We start from the raw sequence: 24826 nt of genomic DNA on the forward strand, positions 1-24826 counted from the left end.
TATAAAAATGTATTGAACAGATACATATGTACTCTAGTTTATGAAACTGTTGACCTTTTTTCTGTACCATTTTTGGTTCTAAAGTTCCATATGTTTTAAACAGACCATGAATGAAACATGGAACAAAAATTATTCCCCAAATTTCAAAGACCTGAAAATCATGTAAATAAATGGATGTATTTCATCATATCTTGTGTTATTCCATCTTTGAACTGTTGATGAAGGTACATGATTTTTTTAAAAAAAGGTTTTTAAAATGATAAAAATTTGCTTGGAAGGACTGACATATTTTATAGAAATAGTTTTCTTTCATTTTGAAGTAATATTAAAGTATTTGGAAGAAAAAAGTGACAAATTATGTAAAATCCTGCACCTTCTACTTGTTGCACAGTTTTCTCTCTGTTACTTTTCCCTCCGTTACCATGACCTTTCTTAATAAAAAAATCGCATTACTCAAAAAGTAAGAGGTTTTTCAACCTAATCTTGTACCATATGGTAGAAAACTATATGAAGCACTATATGGACTGAACCAGGTCCGGGACCAGAGTGGGACTCTGAGCTTTGACTCTGAGCCTCCGCGGGGTCCGAGCCTTAGCTTCGAGCTCTGGCCCTGTTGTGGGCTCTGAGCCTCTGGTCTGGTCCCTGCCTGGTCTCGGTCTCAGTCCTGCTCTGGTCCCGGTCTGGTCCTGGTTTGGTCCTGGTTTGGTCCTGGTCTGGTCCCAGCCTGGTCCCAGCCTGGTCTCAGTCCTGGTTCAGTCCGTATGTGCTGCATCGCAGTCACGGAAGTCACGTAAACGGTCGTTATCTGTTTTTCCATTCTTAATTTAAACACAAAATTGAAAACTTTTTCATTTTGGTTTTGGAGACAAATAATGACGAAAACAGTTGTTTTTTCATTTTCTTATTTTTGGTTTTATATTGAAAATCGAAAGAACGAACGATACACAGATTGGAAACACTCCGGCGGAGTGGATTCAACTGTTCCACTCTGGAGGGTGGTTTCAAATTTTTGTTTTTAAGACGCAAAAACGCCATCAACGACTAAACAAAAAGCACTTCTGATAAAATATTTTATCATTTTTACCCGCAAGCGTTCTCATGTAAACAGACTCTAAGAAGAATAAACGTTTGCATGATCGAAGAATAAATTAATTCGGCTTTAAAATGGGAATAAACCACCCACTTCGGAATTAAGTTTAATGCCGAATAATCATTTTCATTAGGAATTAAGTGTTTACATGGTGTTTTTTTTAAAAGCAGAATTAATTTGTATTCAGAATTAAAACGTAAACGTGGTCACTGGATAAACGCAAGATAGAGAAGATCCCTGCCAAAGCAATAACGTCACCGTGGAGACAAGAACGTGAGGAAACCCTTTACAAAAAGTGACATAGTGCTGCTTTATAGCAAAATCACTGGCAGAACACACCAGGCTTTGTTTTGTTTTTGTTTATTTTTTTTCATTACGTTCCTCCAAAGCTAATAATTCACCGTATTCCAAATGGGAGCGGCGTTTGATTTATTTGCTATACAGCCCCACTGCCCTTCCAGACACATTTTGGAAGCACAGTGGCAGTTTTTATGTCTGCAAGTCAACACCGCACAATATATTCAGACTCCCCCGTGCCCTTGGTAAAAGTCAGGAGAATTCTTATGTTTGGAGAGCTTTCTGACATTGCGCGCTTGTTGAAATATAATAAGATTTGCCAGCGGAGTGAACAATGTGGAGCTGGGGCTTGATTGTGTCAGAAGCGGAGTGCCCTTTTCAGATAAAGATATTACGGAGGCTTGTGCGAGAGGTGAAGCTGTCCGACCCGCAACACCATGATGTCTTTAATACTCGCAGAGACAAGCGGAGCTAATAAAACGGACAAGAACGTGTCAAAAATGCACTTTACTCAATATTCGGCTTCTGATCTGCTTCCTCATCGCATCCAAAAGCGGGACATGAAGTTTACAAATGATACAATACATAAAGGTAAAGGTAGACGACGTCATTTTTCCGATGGAGAGTTCGCCATCTACTTGTCTCCATGGAGATGTCATCGGGTTGCCTGGAAAGTTCTACAGTGGCCTCGTTTACATTCTGAATTAAATAGTTTGGAATTAAAAGATTCTCCTTCGAGTTTACATGGAAATAATGATTCTGAATTGAGGTTTACATGGAAAACTCGTTAAATTGTCTTTATTTAATTCCGCTCAACGTCCAGGGGTGGGGACCGGAAAAAAAACAACACTGCTACCGGCTTTTCTGTCATCTCGGTTTGTCGTTACGTCACGGACACAAACACGATCCAAACTTTTTCCCGCGGTGGTTCCGATGATCATTGCGCAGCAGCTGGAGAATTCTCTCATCACGCTTTACGTCTGTCAGCTGAGGAGGAGAAGGGAAGAGTGTCGGAGAAGAGAGGAAGAAAACAAACTGAGTGTGAGGCTGTTCTACCTCAGCCCACTCCCACATCCCGCTCACAAATCCAAAAAGAGACGTGGAGGAAAGTCCGAAGACACGACTGGACGACACAACGAACATGAACTGAACGACTGGAATTATTCTTAAGAAGAATAAACGTTTACATGATCCAGAAATAAATGAATTTGGCTTTAAAATCGGAATAAACCACCCGCTTACTTCAGAATTAAATCATTTTCATTAGGAATTAAGTGTTTACATGGTCTTTTTAGAGTGGAATTACTTTTTATTTAGAATTAAGAATGTCTTTTCTTCAGAATTAAAACTCTCATGTAAACGTGACAAATATGTCTTTAAAGCGCCTATGCCAGATTGAACTGCACTTATTTCACTAAAACACAATTAAGATCATTATATTTAACATTTTCTCCCAATTTGGCAATTTTTTATATATCAATTTTTACTTCTGGTTGCATACTGGGCCAAAACTCCACCATTGTGCACAGGAATTATTTTTATTTGAGAAATAAAAAATAAGAAAACACCTTTATTTTGCTGAAACAATGTTTAAAACATTAGAACATTTTTTCTTGATTGTAAATTGTCCTGAACTTTTTTTTTTTTTTCAGATTTCTCCCCAGCTTGATGTCTAAAATAGAACTTTCAACTTCCTGTAATTTTCAACATATTTTTCAACTTTTCTTCACATACAAATTATACAAATTCATATTTACACCAAGTATTATCCCACCAAATAAAGTTACAGGTGTTTGCTCAATATTCGTCTCCTGATCTGCTGCCTGGTCACATTCACAGTTTGAAACAGATCGAAAGAAAAGAAAACACGGCCTTCACAGTAAAGGTGCACTATGTATTTATTTTTTTATTTTTTCATGGAGGAGTACTTCTTCTATCAGCACATGTGATGTACGTACAGCTTTATGTTTTCTATTGGAGACACTTGTGCTGTGAATAATATTGTGAACCTGGAGCAATGAAAAGAAAAGAGTTTAGAAGGTCAGAGGAGCTCATTCTCCAACAGCTCAAACAGTGAGATACAAGATGAGATTCATCCTCCATACTGCATACAACTGTACAACAGCTCACTCTCATGTATAACCCTGTGTCAAACACTATTTAATGGTTGTACTGTTTGTGCTTACCCACCTCTTCTATATAACTGACACGTATTTGTATTACTTTATTTCTATAGTTTATATTTATAGTACGTCGTGTGCATATACATTTAAGTGATTATGCCTTACTTGTAGGGGTGAAGCGGTACACAAAACTCACCATTCAGAACGTACCTTGGTTTTGAGGTCATGGTTTGGTTCATTTTCGGGACAGTGTGGGAACAGAATGCAAAACCATACAAACAAGGAAAGGAAGGAAAATAAAATAAATGCATAAATAAGTGCTGCTTGGTAATACTAATCACTTAAATCAAATATTTTCAAATAAGGAACAAATGTATGAAATATAAAAGTAAATTCCTTGTAAACAGTAAACAAACTTTTCAAAATGCACTAATAGTTCCAGCCTGAAGTTTTACTCAATCTTCGTATTTTTCTGTGTTGGCGAAATGCGAAAGTGAGGACCACGGCACGATGATTATAGTTTTGTGAGGATTCATGTGGTTCGGAGTAGGGATGAGCATGATTAATCGATTAATCGATAATTGATCATTAAGAATTTCATCGATTACGTTGATTTTAAACGACAAATCGAATGTAGGTTGCTGTGTGTATCGTGACCAAACAGGTCTGTACATGTGTCTCTCTGCACTCAGAAGGAGCGAGACACAAACAGTCGGTCAGTCTGCAATGTACCGAAGCACAAATGTGTATTTAACGATGACTTGTACAAGAAATTCCATGCTTTCCGTTCCGTTCGGGACAAGTGTGAGTCCATGTACACAGTGTATAAAGCAGCACATATGTTTCAGTGTCCAGTGGGAAAAAGCGTTGCCAGGTGAGAGTCGCGCAATGTCGATGACGAGGCCCCGCCCCCCTCCCCCCGTACGGTGTCCAGGTTTTGACAAACGCAAATCTGGTCACACTAACCTGTATTCCACTGAGTCATGTCTTTTAATCCAACAGAAGTTGAACCGCATCAGTGCACAAGAGCTGTAGTTTTATCTTCACTTAGTTTATGCAAATTAGCGATGCGGTTTTAAGTTTTGTTTCTGTGAGAGTTGTGCAAAACTGAATTAAACACATTATAATGTCAAACGGGCTGATGTGGCTCTAGAGTCGTTACGGTTTATATGTCGTAAAATTGAATTTATTTATGCAGATTAGTAGTGCAGATAATAATAATAATGATGATCATTTTAATATAAAAACGTTAATGATTAATCGATAATCGATCGTTAATTCTTCCGACAATTGATTATGAAAATTTAATTGAATGCCCATCCCTAGTTCGAAGGGAAATAGTCAAGGTGAAGGGCAACTGTTGTGATGGTGGGTGCCCTAACTATAAAGCGCTGTGGGAATCACTGCCCCAATCACGGACAAGTTCCCTCTTGAATATTAAAGAGTCGAGCCTTCTTGTAGCTGCACATTTAGTGGCCGAATGTAAACACACACTAATTGCACGTATTCACTCATGCACAGCCCTGCACCGAACCGAACGCCCCGTACCAAACCAGCTCGGCACAAATACATGTACTGTTACAACCCTAGTTATTTGTCACCAGTCTCTTGCTATTTTTGCAATTATGTTGAATTTACCAATTGTATTCTTGTGTGAGCTACCGTGTCCAAATAATTTCCCTTGTGGATCAATAAAGTTTGTCTAAGTCTAAGACAGCACATCGCAATATACTTGGTCAAAATGGCATTATCGTTTTGATTATAAAGGAAACTGTCGGTTTATTTTACCAGTAGAATGATATAAAAATGGTTTCCTAAAGGTGCACTATGTAACCCTTTTGGTGGAGGGTTTTCTTGGGATCAATAAAGTATCTATTTACTGTATCTATCCATCTATCTACAGTGTTGGGAAGGTTACTTTTAAAATGTATTCCCCTACAGATTACAGATTACATACCCCAAAATGTAGTTTGTAATGGAATCCATTAAATTACTTAAAGTGAGTAATGTAATCTGAATACTTTGGATTACTTGATTTGCTGTAGAGAAACAAAGACGTGGAAATCTTCACAGAAGAAGTTTTATCTGCTAAATAAAAAGCCCAGACTTTACTGAACCAAATTAAAAATATATTGATAGAAAAGGAGACACGTCCACACAGCAGGATTTAGTCCTGTTAAATCCTGTTTTAGTTTTAGTCCTTTTTAGTTTATCCTGGTTTAGTCCTGGTTTTAGTCCTGGTTTAGACCTGGTTTTAGTCCTGGTTTTAGTTTACCTGGTTTTCCTGGTTTTAGTCCTGGTTTTAGTCCTGGTTTTAGTCCTGGTTTTAGGTTTTAGACCTGGTTTAGTCCTGGTTTTAGTTTTAGTCCTTTAGTTTTTAGTCCTGGTTTTAGGTTTTAGTCCTGGTTTTAGTCCTGGTTTTAGTCCTGGTTTTAGTCCTGGTTTTAGACCTGGTTTAGTCCTGGTTTTAGTCCTTTAGTTTTAGTCCTGGTTTTAGACCTGGTTTAGTCCTGGTTTTATTTAGTCCTGGTTTAGTCCTGGTTTAGTCCTGGTTTTAGACCTGGTTTTAGTCCTGGTTTAGCCCAAAATGTGAAAACAGGAAAACACTGCCATGTAATCCATTTATTTCAACAAAGTAACTGTAATCCAATTACCACTCACTGAAACAGTAACTGTAACTGAATACAGTTCCTCATAATTTGTACTCTGATTACATAACTCTGGTACATGTAATCTGTTACTCCCCAACACTGTCTATCTATATCTCTATATCTATCGGTCTCCATGGAGATGTATGGCACTGAACATCTCCCTCTAGAATTGATGAAGTCGGGTAAAACCATCACTGGTGTATTGACATTCAGTTACATTCGTTTTAATCGTAAACTTGCATTCTCTCTGGGCGTTGCTTCTCCACAGATCTGACCTGTATCCTGGCCCGGCGTCGTCTTCTAAGTAAAAGTTAGAATAATATTAGTTCTTTCAATTTCATGTTTTGATATTGTTGCTCGGAATGCCTCTGACGGTATGGTCCGGTAAGATATATTTTGTTTATATTCATGAGTTTCAGTAAAAGTTTTTTGAGCACCTTTTCCCATGCAAAAGATCTAATATTTTGATTTGAATTGGTTTATTTCCATAACAAGGAGGACTGTTGCCATGCCAAATCTTTCAAATCAGGAAGGAACCCTTTTGCCTGAAGCCCATGAATATAAAACGTTGTTCTTTTTATTTCAACCAATGCCAAAGTGTATTGATTTATGTATTTCTATGGTGTAATGTTCATCAGTTGCCATGGTGACACAATGCAGACCTGGAGTTGTGTTTTGTTTCATTCACACCCTGCAGATTTAGGCTCCTCATAATTTCATGGGGTACAGGAAGTGCTCCACTGTGTTTTTAAACTCCACACACCTTCACAAGAATCATTTGGATAAGTTCAGACCTGGAATTGAAGTTAAAAAGTGGCTGTTAACTTAAAAACTACCACTTCATGACATCACAAGGTGGAACAGAGCATTTTGAGCTTTGGAGATGGAGACAGACTAATAATGGAGGATGATTCAGACATGGGTGAATGAAACAAAACACAGCTTTAGGAGGTTTCTGAGGCGGTAACAACTAGGGTTGGGTGATATTACAGTATTAGGGTATAATGAGGTAAGAAAAAGTAGCAACAGTATCAGTTTCATTACCATCATTAAAAAAAATCTGCAGTGCATAAGGACCTAATATAATATTCAAATGTATTGCTACCTACATTTGTTTGCTCAGCACAAATGAATGTGTGGTTGTATTTTCAATTAAATGTTATCATGATTTCAAAGTAATAGTAGTCTGTAATGTTTGTTTTAACTGCGTGGGGACGTTTGATTAGGTTCATTCCGTCGTCACATGATGCTCTTAAGGGAGACCAAGACAAGATGGTAAGTCCGGTGCAAGCGAGTTGGTCGCCCCAAAAAATACTTGTACTTCTGCAATTTAGCAGTATTTTGGCTTCAGGCCAAATTGACAGTAGCCAGGCTGGTACCACCTAGTGCCTCCACTCAATTTCATTTCAATACAGATGATTATCAAGATTAGCAATATAGACGATTTGCAAGAACCCCGGAAGATAAAGACCGTGCACCAGCCAGTCAGCTGTGAGCTGTGAAGCCATGACGTCAAACTCGTCACGCCTGTCTGGTCCCTTTTGTGGAACAGCACAACAGTAAACAAAGCGGTCGAGATGGATGTAGACGAAGACAGACATTCTGTGTTGGCAACGATTCCCAAGATCAAGGATTTAAAGCTGGAACAAAGAGAATGTTTGGTGAATTTTATCAAGGGGAAAGACGTTATTGCCCTTCTTCCTACGGGATTTGGCGCATTACACACCTTGTTTCATGAAATGAAACTGGCTGGTGAATCAGGCTAGAATGACAGAGGAGAGACAGCAAATGTTGACGAGGATATTTGCAAAATATGTATGAAGACGGTGAGAGTGAGAGACGGAAACACCTCAAATGTCAGGGCTCGTGAGGATCAATCACCCGCTAACTGCCGCAAGGATGAGTTTAGCCCTGAGTTCAACAAGTTCAACAAGTTCAACGATTGCAACCCCTCCTGCTGATACTGACGCCGAAGCAACAACTAGGCCCACTACCACACAACCAAGCATAAGGAAGGCATTCGGAAAAACAACAAAGTACCAAAAGGATCGTATCCACTGGAAATCCTGGACAGGTGTGGAGAACAAGTAGTTAAGGTAATAATGTATAACTTGGTAAAATGCTGAGAAGGTTTAAGATATCAAAATTTGGATACCTCCCAACCCTAGTAACAACATTATAACATGGTTTAAAGCTCACACAAGAGTCAATTTTGAGTCATGTTGGACCTTTAAATTCTAACTTGAGTAACAGAGCTTCAGACAGAGCAGAGCCGACAGTTGGCATCAGACCCAAAAAGGAATTTCGATGTCATCAGCTGCACAGTGTCAATACAAAAGTCCACAGCAACACAGCACAGACTTCTCCTACTGTATCTGAACGGACTGGTTGCGGTTTGACCTTGACAAAGAGTTTCGCGGCTGTTCTCTGGGTAAAGTACGTCATCAGAGCCTCTCAGAACGTGGAACAATTACACAGACGTCTCTCCAAATCACAGCGATCCTGATGGAGCCGGCAGCTGGACACTTCCCAACGCAAACACAAACACCAGACTTTGCCGTGTTCAGAAAATGGATTTAAAAAGTCAGTCCAAAGACAGTTTTGTGTTTGGAAAATGACACAAAAAGGGAAAAAAAATCCATCCCAGTCTCATGAACAAGATAAGAGGAAAGTCTGGTGCGACAGACTTAGACAGGAATTTGAAATGGGGAAACGACACTGAGCGCGAGTTTCATTTGAGTGAGTTTGTGCTGAAGGTGCTTTGTGTAACTTTTCTGGTGGAGGATCCGTCACCTGCTTGTTTCTATAGAAATGTCATTGCTCTGCCTGGAATGTTCCACAGTATGACATTAAACATTTATTCAGTCACAAATTGAGCTCAAAATTACCTAGAAAAACAGGTGTTCTGACTGTGAGCGGGGTCGCCTCTCCACAGATCTGACCTGTAACTTGGTCTGATTTGGTCTCCATGAAGATAAAAAGGTTTAACGTATTTTTCGGATTATAAGTCGCACTTTTTTCATGGTTTGGGTGGTCCTGGGACTTATACTCCGGTGTGAATTATATATTAAAATGTTCACACAGACAGCCGTAAGAGGCTCTAGTCACTGTCACTTCACTCTACTGCACATGTCTCCTGCAGAAAGAGCCTCTGTTCTGTTGCAAGTCGTGAAATCTGCAGTCAAAAACAGTAATCAAACAGGAGAAAGAAAGTTTGGAGTAAGAGAGAAACTGGGAGGATGCACCATGAAACTTTCCTGAAGTCACTGGATGGATGGACAAAGCCTGGACTTCAGTGACACCGAAACCATCCTGTCGGGATTCAGAAAGACCCGAATAATTCTAACTGGAACTGATGCTGAGTCTGACGACAGCGACACAGAAGAGGAAGAGACGCTCTGTTTACCTCCGGAGGTCGTGGAGTTGCTCAGAAGTGACACCGAGGATGAAGAATTGAATGGATTTAGTGATTTGGAGTGAGATGGAGAGTTTGGTAAACTTGTTCTGTTCTGTTGTTTATGTTATAGTTTATCTGAAGAACTGTTCATATGTGACGTTAACAGTCTGTTGTCTCACAGCAAGAAGGTTCCGGGTTCCTTTCTGTGTGGAGTTTGCATGTTTCTCCCCGTGTCTGGATGGGTTTCCTCCGGGCGCTCCGGGTTCCCTCCATCAACCCAAAACATGCTACACAGGTCTCTCAGAACAGTTGACAGACAAGGTCAGTTAAAAACAATCAGTCAATCTGCTCAAGAAATTAGCACTGATGCTACAACCTGGTACAATGCATCTCTCCTGTTAAGGTTCATGTAAAAATTGTGCACTGTCCCTGTCTCAAATAAATAAATAAACTTGACGTTCAACATGAAATGTCGGTTCCTGGTCTCAGATTTTATAGCACATTTCCCCTAAAAAAGTGTGGCTTATTGTCCGTCTTATTGTAATTATTATATATGTTTTGTTTTGTTTTTCTTCATTCCACATTTTTTGGCTGGTGAGACTTATACTCCAGAGCAATTTATAGTCTGAAAAATACAATAATACCATAGTGTGAAACATTCCAGACAAAGCAATAACATCTCCATGGAGAAAAGCATTTGATGGACTCTACCAGAAACATGACCCAGTGCACCTCTAAATAAAGATGGTTTTCAATGTCAGTAATAAAAAAAAAAAAAATCATAGTACTGTTTGCACACTAGGGTTATAACTTTTTGAACTTTTTTTCCAAAATCAAAGTCCTGCATCATGATTGGATGAACTTTTTGGTATAATTGAAGAAACCAAACTCCATTTTCAACACTCTTTTAAAAAAGTCCCCCCGAAACAAAAAATAATAATTAAATACACATTACAGCCAATGATGTGAAATGTGAAACCGTGCTGAGTTCTCACAAGGGCCATTACAAGTCAATTTGACTGAAAATGGATCAATAATAAGTTGTACTGCCGTCATAATATACTGCAGTTTCACTTTCTATTCTTGCTTTCACTTTATAAACCATTCGATTCATTGTTGCTAACCAACACTGACAGTCATCATTTTTTGACTTTTGGTGGCCTATTTTATATGATCTTTACCCTGATCATGTGTTTTGTTCCTGTGTTATTCAAGAGAAAATTGCCTTTGGTTATTTTATGATTGAACAGATATGAACCTTCTAACAGTTTTATTCTGGTTGTTGCTTTACCAGAACTTCATTTTGAGTCCGGGGGGACTTTTTTCAAAAATATGACCAACTGAAGGTCAGTTCTTTCCATTACTGGCAAAAGTTCATCAAAATATGATAAAAAAGTGATAACACTATTGCACACTGTATAAAGAATAATTCAAAACAGACAGTGTTACCAAAATGATGTGTACTGCAGTCAAATAAGGATCCTCGGCCCTCACTGTGGAATGGAAAATGAAACGCTCTTTATTACAGCTTATAAAGAATAATTAAAAGTTACATATTACGCCATTTTCTGATCTGTATTATAATGTTATCTCATCAAAAACAGACCTGGAGTTGTGTTTTGTTTCATTCACATATTTAACACACAGATCCAGGCATGTTTTGATGAGGAAACAGTATTATAACATGGTTTAACACTCACAAGAGTCATATAGGACCTTTAAATACACAGAATGAAAACATACAGTTACATACAGTTATATATATATCATTTTTTCCAAGTCAAACCAAAACAAAAGATTATTAGTTGTAAAATTATATGGTAAATGTGTAAACACAAAAAAACGACAGTTTAGTCAGGATATAGACTTGGTTTGGTTCTGTTGTAATCAGTGTTGGGGAGTAACAGATTACATGTACCAGAGTTACGTAATCAGAGTACAAATTATGAGTAACTGTATTCAGTTACAGTTACTGTTTCAGTGAGTGGTAATTGGATTACAGTTACTTTGTTGAAATAAATGGATTACACAGAGGTATTTTCCTGTTTTCACATTTTGGGCTATATCAACCCCTTTTTTTTTTTTTTTTTTTTTTAGTAATTCCACTCATTGCTGGAAAATAAACCAGGTCTAAACTAGATCTAAACCAGGTCTAAACTAGGACTAAAACCAGGACTAAACTAGATCTAAAACAGGTCTAAAACAGGTCTAAACCAGGTTTAAACTGATCTAAACCAGGTCTAAACTAGGTCTAAACAAGATCTAAACCAGGTCTAAAACTGGTCTAAACCAGGACTAAACCAGGACTAAACCAGGACTAAACCAGGAACTAAAACCAGGACTAAACCAGAACTAAACCAGGACTAAACCAGGACTAAACCAGAACTAAACCAGGACTAAACCAGAACTAAACCAGGACTAAACCAGGACTAAACCAGGACTAAACCATGCCGCACGGACCGTGTCTCCTCCTCCAATAATATTTTTAATACAGTTCAGTAAAGTCTGGGCTTTTTATTGCAGACAAAACATCTTATGTGAAGAGTTCCTTGCCTTTGCTTCTCTACAGCAAATCAAGTAATCCAAAGTATTCAGATTACGTTACTCACTTTAAGTAATTTAATGGATTACGTTACAAACTACATTCTGGGGTATGTAATCTGTAATCTGTAGGGGAATACATTTTAAAAGTCACCTTCCCAACACTGGTTGTAGTCCTGGTTTAGTCCTGGTCTTGTGCTGGTTTAGTTTCTAGTTTAGATACATCGATAATCCTTTATTCAGGTAAACTTATTTCCATTTTAATCCTAATTCTGATCTAATTTGTGTGTTTGCAAGTATGAACACAACCTAAAAAACTTGGAAAAACTTTGCAGCCTTTGTACTAAACATGTTTGTCATATCATGTATCCTTCCACCTCCTCCACGCTGGGGCCTATATTGTCCCAGAAAACACCTGTAAAATTGTAAAATGAGAGCAGCATGTAAAGAAGCTCCACTCAGCACCAGCCAATTACAGCCTCATTACTCCTCTTAATAAAGTAGTTACACTGACAATGATGGATCACGCAGCCGGGTTAGTCCGCCCCGCAACTTTACAGAGAAAAGGCCTTTTTAACACGATTAAAGTCAATGCAACAAAACAAAGAAAATCAACTCTGAAACTAAAAATACAACTTTACCAATGCATTAAATGTGCACTGTGAAACTTTTCTGAAAGGGTCCATCACCTGCTTGTGTCCGCGGAGATGTAAGTGCGTCATCTGGAATGTTCCACAGTGTAGCATTAAACCTAAACATCGAGCAGTTATGTCACTACTGGTGTTTTTATTGCAGAAAATTAAATATTCTTACTCACGGATTTGATCTGAAACTTGGCGTAACATCTCGTAACATCTACTGCTTCTCGCCATGGTTATACAGTAGATACCTTTAATGCCATACTAAGGAACATTCCAGACCTCCAAGGAGATAAAAAGGTGGAGGAACAGCTACCAGAAAAGTTACAGAGCATCTTAAAACATTCTTAAAACTAAAACAAAAACCAGTTGTGTGTAGGACTTCTACTTAATAAAAGGTGCTCTGTGTAACTTTTTGGTTGAGGGTCCATCACCTGCTTGTTTCTATGGATACGATGGTCATTGCTCTGCTTCAAATGTTCCACAATATGACATTAAACAGCTCTACCTTACATTTATTGGTTTTATAGCTCAAATATACAGGCTTGTAACTTGGTCTGGCTTGGTCTCCATGAAGACAGAAAGATTTAATGCCGTACTGTGAAACATTCCAGACAAAGTAATGACATGATCCGTGGAGAAAAGCATTTGACGGAACTTTCATCAGAAAAGTGACACAATGCATTATAAACTGTGAAAAGATGACAACCAAACTCAAGTATGAAATAGATTAAAGAGTCAATTATGAAAGGGTTTGGTGAGATTCTATGTTTTATGAATTCTTTCCAAAAACACACAGTCTGGACAGGTTCAAAATAAGTGAAAGGTGGTTTTATTTTTCAGTTTGTGTCCATTGGTCTTCTAAGATGATGTAGAAGTTTGTAGCAGATTTCAATGTGCTTGTTGGTGATGAGATATTTGAGGTCATGTCCGTACATTTTTCCATGGAATATTGTCAGTAGAGTCGGGGTCTCACAGCGCTCGAGTAGAGCTCCGTTTGGGAGGTGCACTTGTGTTGAGAGTCGCTCTTCTTCTGCGGCGACTCATTATAAGACGAGTTTAACTGAAGATGAAGCCAAGTAAGTTCCTTTTGAAATGTTTTTCAAAGTTTGGTGCAGCCTGTTCACTCACGCCTGCTCAAGCCGCCATCTTCAGGTGCAGCCCTGTCCCGCCGCTTCCCCAGTTTAGGCTCCTGGTTCCACTAATGACATCACTCTGTTCAGCCAATGAAATAGCGGGAGGGGAAATGCTGTCGTCACATCACTGAATACATCTCAGAACGTCTAATAAACAACATGTGAACGTTCATTCATTCATTCATTCATTTATTTATTTCGGTCACAGGTATATTTTGACATTAATTCATAAACAGTCATATTTAACATATACAGACCGAAAAGGTGCAGGCTGAAGCTTAAGCTTATTATGCCTTTACCCTTTATTCCTTTGTCAGAGCTTCATCTTGACACCAGTTCATCTTCATAAATACAGCAGGAAGAAACAAACTAATCAGTAACAGAACAACAAAGTTCTACAGCACAAACTAAGTCTCATATTTCATGTATCTGTCCAGAGTTAAACATTTAAACTTCTTTATGAAGTGAAAGAAAGTGGTGCACAATTTTAGGTTTTCTGTACAGTTGTTCCAGAGCTCCACCCCTTTAACAGATTTACAAAATTTCATAATGTTTGTTCTGATTTTCTTTTTAATAAACACGGTCGTGCCTCTGAGCTCGTATCGGCTCTTTCGGATTTTGAACATGTTCTGTAACGATTTTCGACAGGAGATTGTTGTTTACTTTGAACATGATTTTAAGAGTGTACAGGTCGACTAAATCGTAAAATTTCAGCGTTTGAAGGTTTATAAATAATGCATTGGTTGGTTCTTTATAAGTTGATAATGTGATGCTCTTATTGCCTTTTTTTGTAGGGTAAAGATTGGCTTTGTATTCGTCTTATATGTATTGCCCCAAATCTCAATACCGTAGGTTATGTAGGGCATTACCAGCGAGTTATATATAATAAAAAGACTGTTTTTATCTAGGGTATATCTATATTTATATATAATTGCGATCACTTTGGATAGTTTGTTCCTAATTGTATTTATGTGTGATTTCCAGTTTAAATTATGATCTATGGTTATTCCTAAACATTTATTTTGAAAGACTCTTTCTAGTGGTGTATTATTGAGCATAATTTGTACATGATTTAAAACATGTTCAATTAATACTACTGAGTTTGGAAAAATCTCAGAGTAAATGTATATTTTTGTTTATTCAAATAAAATGGCAAATATTGGTAGGGACTATTTTGTCTTCCCCAAATATCAGTTGTGACATGTCCCCATCGTCTCTATGCAAATCTACGCCTTTGCAATTATGCAGTATTTTCTGATGTATGTTATAATGTTGTTTCCTCATCACAAACAGACCTGGAGTTGTGTTTTATTTCATTCATTCATGTTTCGCAGAATTTAGCAAACACAAAACACTCTTTTCCACCTTGTGATGTCATGTGGTCATACTCCACTGGGTTTTTAAACTCCATACACCTTCACTAAAATCATTTGGATAGTCTGGGCCCTGGAATTGCCAATTTCTGCTGAACTAAAAGTAGAAGGTAGCAGTTAACGTCCGCTTCATGACATCACAAAGTGGAACAGAGCATTTTGAGCTTTATAGATGTAGACAAACTAATAATAAAGCATCACTTAAACATGTGTGAATGAAACTAAACACAACTCCAGGTCTGTTTTTTTACGCGGTAACAACATTGTAACGTAACAAGAGTCAATTTTGCGTAATATAGGACTTTTATGACATTAGTCCACACGTGCGTTGTCAGGGAATCTTTCGTTTTTTATTGTAAAGTAACAGATCATTGCCATACAGGGATCTAAAATATGTCATGTTTGTATATTTGTTTGTATTTCCGTTCCCCGTGTCGTGTGTAAACCTGTGTCTAGTATTGATCCAGAGCAGGTGTCCCCCACACGTCTCCGCCTCCTCGTACCATCCGTCACATTAATCACATTTACTAATCATAATCTAATTGCTTTCAATTACTGGTGAATTGCTTTTCCTCCAGACTCAGGAAAATATTATGTTGAACAGACAATTTATTCCAATTCTAATTTGCGAGCTAATTTGAATAGGGAGATTACGCTCCTCTTCAAACATTATCAACTGTTATTTCCCTCAAGTATCTAATCTGATTATACTGCAGTAGTCCGCTGTGCTGTTGTTGTTATTACACACGACTTAAGATGAATAAAACGGGGCTTCCTGGAGAGGTGAGCCATATATGGTCATGCTCAAATAAGAGGTCTGTAAAATATAAACAGTGAGTATAACCAGGCCCGTTGTCAGATATTTGAAGGGCCGGGGCAAGAATCCTCACATGGGCCCCTTTCTCGTATAAATTAATAGAAAGGGGGTTCAAATCTGGGCCCCTAAAACTCTGGGGCCAGGGACTAAGAAAATTGACAAAAAGCTGTAAAAAATAAGACAAAAAAAAAAATTCAAAACCAGTTTTCCAGACAAGGTTATAAGGTCCATTCATTTTTCATGCAATACATTGTTTTTTAAGATATTTGCAAAATTTTAATGTGAATTTGATAAGGTTTGCAATAGGAAAATAAATAAGAATAAAATAAAATAAATAATATAATATAAAGCTTCAACAAAAATACAATCAAGGTCATAAGGTCCAATCACTTTTGATTCAATACTTAGACAGAGATAAACTTTACTCATCCACAAGGGAAATTAGTTGGACACAATAGCTCACACATCATAATATAATAATATAATATATTATAATAACAAAGAATATATATATATATATATATATCATACAAACGTAAAAGAAAAAAAAAAACCTGCAAAAACAGCAAGAGACTGTACTTAAATCAGGCATAATTATGCATACAATAAAAAAATAAATAAATAAATGAAATACAGGAATATAGTAATACAAAAATATTTCTCAGCTATATACAAGAGATCATAAGGAGAAGGAGAAAAAGGAGTAGAATAGTAATAGTAATAGTGAGTATAACATCTAGAAAAGCTGACAAAATTAGTTTTAAAAATTCAAAACCAAATGCCCAGTGTCCATTTACTTTTGGTGCAATACTATTTTTTTTAATGCTGCACTATGGATCTTGGTTGGGGGTCTGTCACCTGCTTGTTTCTATGGATACGTCATTGCTCTGCCTGGAATGTTCCACAGTATGAAATTTACCACATCTACCTACATTCATTCAATTATTGGTGGTTTTACTGCTCCAAAATACCTAGAAAAACAGACATTCTGATGCTTGCCTCTCCACAGATCTGACCTATAATTTGTTGTGGTTTGGTCTCCATGAGCATAGAAAGGTTTAATACCATACTGTGAAACTTTCCAGACAAAACAATTCCAAACAATTCTAAATCAATTGTCCAGACAAGGTTATAAGATCCATTCAATTAATGTTGGTTGCAATACCTTATTTTTTGGGTATTTGCAAAATGTTACGAGGTCTGTACTAGGAAAACTAATAGAAATAAAATAAAACTTTTTAAAGAGAGGAAAAAAAAAATCCAACCAAGGTTATAAAGGTCCATTCACTTTTGGTACAATACTTTATTTTGAAAGTAGTAGTAGAGGATGTGCGGTCTGTAATAGGAAAACCAATAGGGATAAAACTTTTAAAAGAAAAAAAAGTCCAAATAAGGTTGTAAGGTCACTTTGGTGCAGTGTTTGAATCTGAAACGGCACGTTTTACAACATTTATGATGGATTATAAAAATGAAACAAGACAGAAAGAAGACATGTTTGATAAAACTAAAACGAAAACCAGTTGTGTGTAGGATTTCCTCTTAATGAAAGGTGCACTGTGTAACTTTTCTGGAGGAGGGTCCGTCAAATGCCAACAGAGCGGTCATCAAATCCGACTGGAGCCCCATAGACATTAACATATTTGTGTCTGAGCCCAACACAATTTTGCACCACATTTCACAAATAATAATAACACAGTTTTGACTTGGATCTAAACTAGAAGTGCAAAACTCTGATCTTTTCAACACTTAAGAGTCTCAAAGTGAGTAGTTTTACTGCAGATACTGGAAAAAAACAATATCTAGGCAAATTAAAGTTAAGAATATTTTACTTTATTTGAGTAGACTCAACTCGACAAGTGAAATTATCTACAAATGGAATACGTGTGTTTTTCATTCAAACAACATAGGATTTTGTTTATTATTTTAAGTGTAGCCAGATGTATTTTCATATTTTAAGTATCAAAAGTCTTGTTCCACTGGCAGATTATTTTTCTTGTCAAGTGAAATTGACTCAAATCATGATAAAACTTTGTTAATTCAAGTCATCTTAATTTGACTAGATTTTGTTTTTGCAGTGTACAGGAAACAGCTGACATGCTGATGTGTCGAGTCTGAGCCCAAACCAGACTGTTACAGGTCAGATCTGCAGAAAGGCATTAGCCAATACGTTTTCAGTTAGTCACTCTCACCTTTTTGTTGAAATTCAAACATCTAAACTGGGGCTGTCCAAACTTTTGTCATCAAGGGCCACATCTCTAAACACAGACGAAGCAGAGGGGCCGATCAAGGGCCACAGACTGGTGCTCAGTACAGTGAATAACTGAAATATGTGCATGTTTAACACGTTAGAATAACCTTTTATTCATGCTACAATCCTTAAAACCACACACTAAATATTCAACATTAGCTTTATCAAGGTAGATTAAAAAAAAAAACTGCGGTTTAATTGATGCAAGGTAATTTGTGCCAATTCATCTGGAAGCCTAAGGGCCAAGAAATATTTGTCTGAGGGCCGCAATTGTCCCCCGGACCGTAGTTTGAACACACCTGACCTAAACGCTTGTATAGATCACAGGCTCTTCGAAATGCTGTTTGAATCCATTTAGTCTATATTTTTCTTGAGTTTCCATACGATCTTAAAGCATTTTGAAAGTGTTAATGTGTGCATTGTGTCACCATGGTAACGCCTGAACCTTCCACCATACAGACACACGTAGAACACCCCCAGTGTGATGTCAATGCAAAGTATGAATATTTAACACTTTTAGAGTCAATGTAACACCGCAAAGAACTGAAGAAGCTCCCTGGATGAGCTACGAAACGTCTCAAAAAACTTGAGTCCATTTGACAGAATTTCATGTTTCTTTCGCTCCAGGATTAAAAATGCGGTTGTGGGCGGAGTTTACGTGTTAAATCCCACTTTAAAGCTCTTAAGAGTCCATTTTGCATAATATGTCCACCTTAACTGTCCAATTTCCCGTCGGTTGACAATAAGGAGGGAGGTTTTTGCGTGTGTTTTGCAGTTGTGGGTACATTTACAGGGATTAAGACGCTGCGGAAAAAGCTGTGGCTAAGAAGGATTACAGAATGGATGGCACCACATTACTCGGTATAATCTGAGTCATAATCAGATATAACGCACATAAACCTGTCATTGGAAATACAATAGTGAGCGTGCAGACACCTTCTCCGCGGGATGAGGGGGTGGAGCTGCGATGTCGCCTTTTGCAGAAACGTATTTTAGGATTTTGTCGCTATAAATGTTCACGCTAAGATACGAGTTGGAGATTTATAGTTTCAATAGTTTGTGAATGTTGTGCAGTCGTGTGGAGAGGAGAGGAGACACGGGAGTACGCAGGATGTGCCCGTGTCAGTTTAAACATTTTATATTATGGAAAATTGACACTTGTGAGCTTTAAGTCATGTTCTAATGTCGTTACCTCTTCAAAAACAGACCTGGAGTTGTGTTTTGTTTCATTCACACAAGCTTGAGTAATCTTTTTATTACTATGTTTTTATTGGTTTTAAGTAACATTTCAAAACATACAAAAATAATACAAAATCAAAAAACTCTGTAACAACAGTCTGGAGTTACAGGTTCTTATTTAAACATGCATTTGGCATTGACATTTGTGTGCACTACGTTGTTTTTCTGGTGTCATTGATGAATACATTCCATTTTCCCCATTGCTCATTGTATTTGTCCCCTTTAAGTTTAAGATTGTATGTTATTCTTTCCATCATTTAAATCTTCTCCACAATCTTGATCCAGTCTCGTTGTGCAGGTGGATCTGGTTGAAACCAATTCTTTGTAATTGCCTTTTTAGATGCAGCTAAAATAATTTTTGTAATCTGTTATTATTAGTTTGCCTACATCTCCAAAGCTCAAAATGCTCTGTTCCACCTTGTGATGTCATTTATAAAGTGGTAGTTTTCAAGTGAACAGCTCATTTTACCTTTTGTTTCGCAGAGATTGGCAATTCCAGAAGTGAAATTATCCAAAATAGGACTGCTTGATTATGGAAAAAATCATTATCATCACTACTATTTTGGTCAATATTGAAATTATGATTATTGAAATAATTATTTTTAGTTACATGATGCATTTATTCAGCATTTCTCTCTCAAAAACTAAATACTTTGTTATTGATAATTTACACAAAACTTTCAAATTGTAAATAAATTCAGGCTACAAATATGAACCTTAGAGCAGTTTTGTGATTTATAAACAACATAAAATGAATAGCATATATTTTAAACATGAATAAAGCATAAAAAAAACTAAATGTATCCAAAATAAACTATATATCCAGATGTTCTACAATCTCTATATTTAAAAATATAAATAAATATACTTATTTAAATAATAAAAATGTCCCAAAATAAACGTCGTTATGCTTTAGGGGCGATCCGTGCTTGGACACAGTTCTAAAGTCTTAGTGTGTTTGCACCATAAATAATTTCAACTCGATTATTTGAAATTGGAGATTGATCGCAATTTCAATTTTGTGTGTCAAACAAAATTCGATTAATTGCACAGTCTTCATCCAAATGGTTCCAGTGAAGGTGTATGGAGTTTAAATGTGCACTGAGTAATTTTTGTTTTGGGGTCATCTGCTTGTTTCTATGGAGACGTCATTGCTCTGCCTGGAATGTTCCACAGTATGACATTAAACAGCTCTACTTTACATTTATTCAATTACAGATGGTTTTAGAGCTCAAAAATACATAGAAGAACAACATTCTGACTGTGAGCGGGGTCGCCTCTCCACAGATCTGACCTGTAACTTGGTCTGGTTTGGTCTTCGTGATGATAGATACCAGACTGTGAAACACTCCAGACAAAGGAATAACATCTCCATGGAGAAAAGCATTCGACGCACGGGCCCTCCACCAAAAAACTAACACAATGCACCTTTAAAAACACAGTGGAGCACTTCCTGTATTATCACATGAAATCACAAGGTGCACTGGAAAAAAAGCAATATCTAGGTAAGTTAAAATGACTTACATTAAGAATATTTTACTTTATTTGAGTAGATTGACTTTACAAGTAAAATGATCGACCAATGGAATGAGCGTGTTTTTCTTAATTCAAGCAACATTCAGCATTGTTTTTTTCTTATTTTAAGTGCAAAAAGTAGACGTTTCTCTTTTTTGTGTAGTGTAGCAAAAGGTATTTTCATATTTTAACTGGGCCCGGTCAAGCAGAAGTAAACAGCAAGACCAAAAATTCAAGTTAATGCATCTGATATAAAAATGTATTGAACAGATACATATGTACTCTAGTTTATGAAACTGTTGACCTTTTTTCTGTACCATTTTTGGTTCTAAAGTTCCATCCGTTTTAAACAGACCATGTATGAAACATGGAACAAAAATTATTTCCCAAATTTCAAAGACCTGCAAATCATGTCAATAAATTTCATCATATCTTGTGTTATTCCATCTTTGAACTGTTGATGAAGGTACATGATTTTTCAAAAAAAATGTATTTAAAATGATAAAAATTTGCTTGGAAGGACTGACATTTTATAGAAATAGTTTCCTTTCATTTTGAAGTAATATTAAAGTATTCGGAAGAAAAAAGCGACAAATTATGCAAAATCATGCACCTTCTACTTGTTTGTACAATTTTTCCTCTGTTACTTTTTCCCTCCGTTACCATGACCTTTCTTAATAAAAAATCTCATTACTCAAAATGTCAGAGGTTTTTTAACCTAATCTTGTACCATATGGTAGAAAACTATATGAAGCAAATATTCAAACCAGTTTGTTAAGGATATGTAAGTGAGAACCAAGAGTTATCACTGTTTGGATTTATTGCCCAAAAAGTGCTGCATATTTCATTCCCTCCTGTTACCGACATGAGTTTTTACATTTTTTTTGTCAACAACTTGAAAGAATATCACAGGTTTAACTTGACCCTGTTGGAGTGTAACTCTTTCCTACATTCTGATACTTTACTTATTTCAATAGTCCCTCTAGTTTCTGAATAAGAGACATTTGAATGTCAAAAATCTGCCCCTGTTTCCCTCCGTTACCACTTGACCAGACCCAAGTACAAGAAGTCTTCTTCCACTTGCAGATCATTTTACTCGTCAAGTGAAATTTATTCAAATCAGGATAAAACTTTCTTAATTCAAGTCATCTTAACTTGACTAGATTTTGTTTTTTTGCAGTGTGGAACAGCGTATTTTCAGTTTGAGAGAAGAACTTGGCCTAAATTATGCAGGATTTGTGTGTTAAACATGAGAATGAAACAAAACACAACTCCAGGTCTGTTTATGATGAGGAAACATAACATAGATCAGAAAATAATGTATTACGGGCCTTTTAAGACACATTTAAACCCATGCACACCGGTGGGGGGGGTCTATTCTAACTGTGTATGTAGTGAGAACACCGGAGCCGTTGTTGGGGTGATGATGCATGCAGCTCCTAATGAGAAACACCACCCTCTCTGTAATTTGTTAACCTGAGCCGGGGTCAAACCACAAACACCGCATGATGGACTCAACCCCAAAGTCCCTCTTACAATTTGCATTTAAAATATATCTATTATTTATGTCTGCGTTATTAAAATGGCGTGTGCAGATCCCCCGAGCACAGACGAGGGGGGAAGTGGACCACAATAAGACCAGACTTATGGAGAATAATTAAAGACTGATAAAAAGTGTGCAGCCGGGCCAAATCACTCAAGTCTGTTTTCAAAAACTCATAACGGAGATTAGCCAAATCTTTAATAACATAAAAAGTATGAGTCAGTATTGGAAGGACTCTTTTTTTTCCAATTTGCAAGGCATGAGTAAGCATCTTTGTTTTTCCAACAAACAATAAATTGACGTACATGATTTAATGGACGTGGTGTAGTGGGTTAAACATTAGTCTAAGAATCAGAAGGTTGTTGGGTCAGTTTAAAGAGAGAGAGATTTTTATTGATCCTGAGGGAAATTCAAGTTTTGCATTTCCACTGTGTTTCTCAGTGGTCTTTGTGTCTAAAGCAGTTTAACAGGAGGTCTGGTCAGGGAGGGTCAGCAGATCTGTGTTAAGGCAGTTTGAGGATGGCCAAGCTTGTGCCGCCTAGTGCCTCCACTCAATTTTATTTCTCTCCAGCCACTAGGTCAGGAATCTGAGTACACTAGACCAGGGGTGTCAAACATGTGGCCCGGTTGCCAGATCCGGCCCTCCAAGACCTTTAATCTGGCCCTTGTCTGATTTTCTACTAAAATATTGTAATAATATTTTCTATTAAAATATTGGTAATTTCTTGCGTCTCTTAGCATAGCAGCGTCTCCAGCATCTCTGTACGTGGCCCCTCCCACCAGAGCAGCACAAATGAAGACTTGTCTCTTTCCAAACGCTCTTAAAGGACGATCGTTTTGACTGTTGACCGTGACACCCTCATCAGAAAAATGTCCAACATGAGAAAAGTGGAGCCGAGTGCAGGATTTTCCGAGAAAAATGGACTTATTCCTATTTGCAGACAAGTTCATGTTGAACATTGTGTTTCAGGTTGTTCATAATATTATAATATTCACTAGCTAGGACCACGCCAACAACAACATAGTGCAAAGAAGTTTATTGATAATGTACTAAGCGAAGCAGAGATGGTTGGATTGAGACTATGGGTGGGGGCTCCGTCTCAATCTGCAATTGGCCCAGCTGAAACAGCACCCCCCTTGTAGGGGTCTTATGACTGAAAGACAAAATAGGGGGTGGGAGGGTGGGGTCGAGTTAGTCAAGACAAACTGGGATGATGGGAAAGGCTGCTACATATAGGCTTCTGGGAAATTGGAGGCGTGGTCGAGGTGAGCTGTGGTTCGCTGGTGAGAGGAGAGGGCGGCTGAGGCGTGGTCCTGCTCCTGAATCTCACTTAATCGTATTAACTACATTTTTGTAAAACAAAGAGTTCATCAATTAAAACATATTTCTGTAATAGATTTGTGTTTCTCTGCACAAATATTTGACTTATTAACTTATTGCTATTTTTGGGGTTTATATTCCATGTTTTGTTTCCCGGCCCCTTTAGGATCAAAGTAGTTTGGATACGGCCCCCGGACCAAAATGAGTTTGACACCCCTGCACTAGACGGTTTGCTAGAACCCCGGAAGTGTGATCAGTGAAGCCAGACATTCTGTGTTGGCAACAATTCCCGAGATCGAGGATTTAAAGCTGGAACAAAGAGAATGTTTGGTGAATTTTATCAAAAGGAAAAACATTATTGTCCTCTCTTCCTACGGGATTTGGGAAAAGCTTAATATACCAGTTATCCCCTTTACATACTTCACAACCAAATAGCAGCGATTGGTAAAATAAAAAAAGTACCTGCCCACTGTTGAGCGAAAAAATCCTAATGCTGCAAGAGATCAGACAGTTTCCACGAAGTGAAACCGGCTGATGAATCAGGCTAGTTCGACGAGAGGAAGAGACAAAAGTGTTCCTCCTCTGTGTCCTGCAGCATCAGAGCAGCCTGCAGGGGGCGCCAGGTGAACACAACAAGAAAGACCTCACTCTTAAGCCCAATTTATGGTCATGCGTCAAATCATCTGCTTCGACACAAAGAGTCTGCGACGCCCTGAACCCCCTCCGCCGAGCGTCTGTGTAGAACGTCGTACACCTCTGAAATTTTCTAACTACGTCAAACCAACGCAGACGATAAGGGCTGTGATTGTCCTCTCTAGGACCTCTCTATATACATTTCTGATACTCTGCGTTCCCGCTTCATTTTCTATACACGAACGCCATTTTTAAATCCTAGTA

At 37.6% G+C, this 24826-nt stretch overlaps 1 protein-coding gene across 1 annotated transcript in view; it reads right to left on the reverse strand.

The window, feature by feature from the left end:
- Positions 1 to 24826, reverse strand: part of LOC110154500 (kelch-like protein 29) — a 798906-nt gene that overhangs the window by 545198 nt on the left and 228882 nt on the right. Inside the window, exon 3 of the mRNA XM_055149662.1 lies at positions 12486 to 12493. Coding sequence (XP_055005637.1) covers positions 12486 to 12493 — 8 coding nt within the window. The remainder of the gene's footprint in view (positions 1 to 12485; positions 12494 to 24826) is intronic.

This window comes from Boleophthalmus pectinirostris, unplaced genomic scaffold, assembly GCF_026225935.1.
Source record: "Boleophthalmus pectinirostris isolate CB_2022bp ecotype Guang Dong unplaced genomic scaffold, ASM2622593v1 HiC_scaffold_13, whole genome shotgun sequence".
NCBI classification, from domain to species: domain Eukaryota; kingdom Metazoa; phylum Chordata; class Actinopteri; order Gobiiformes; family Gobiidae; genus Boleophthalmus; species Boleophthalmus pectinirostris.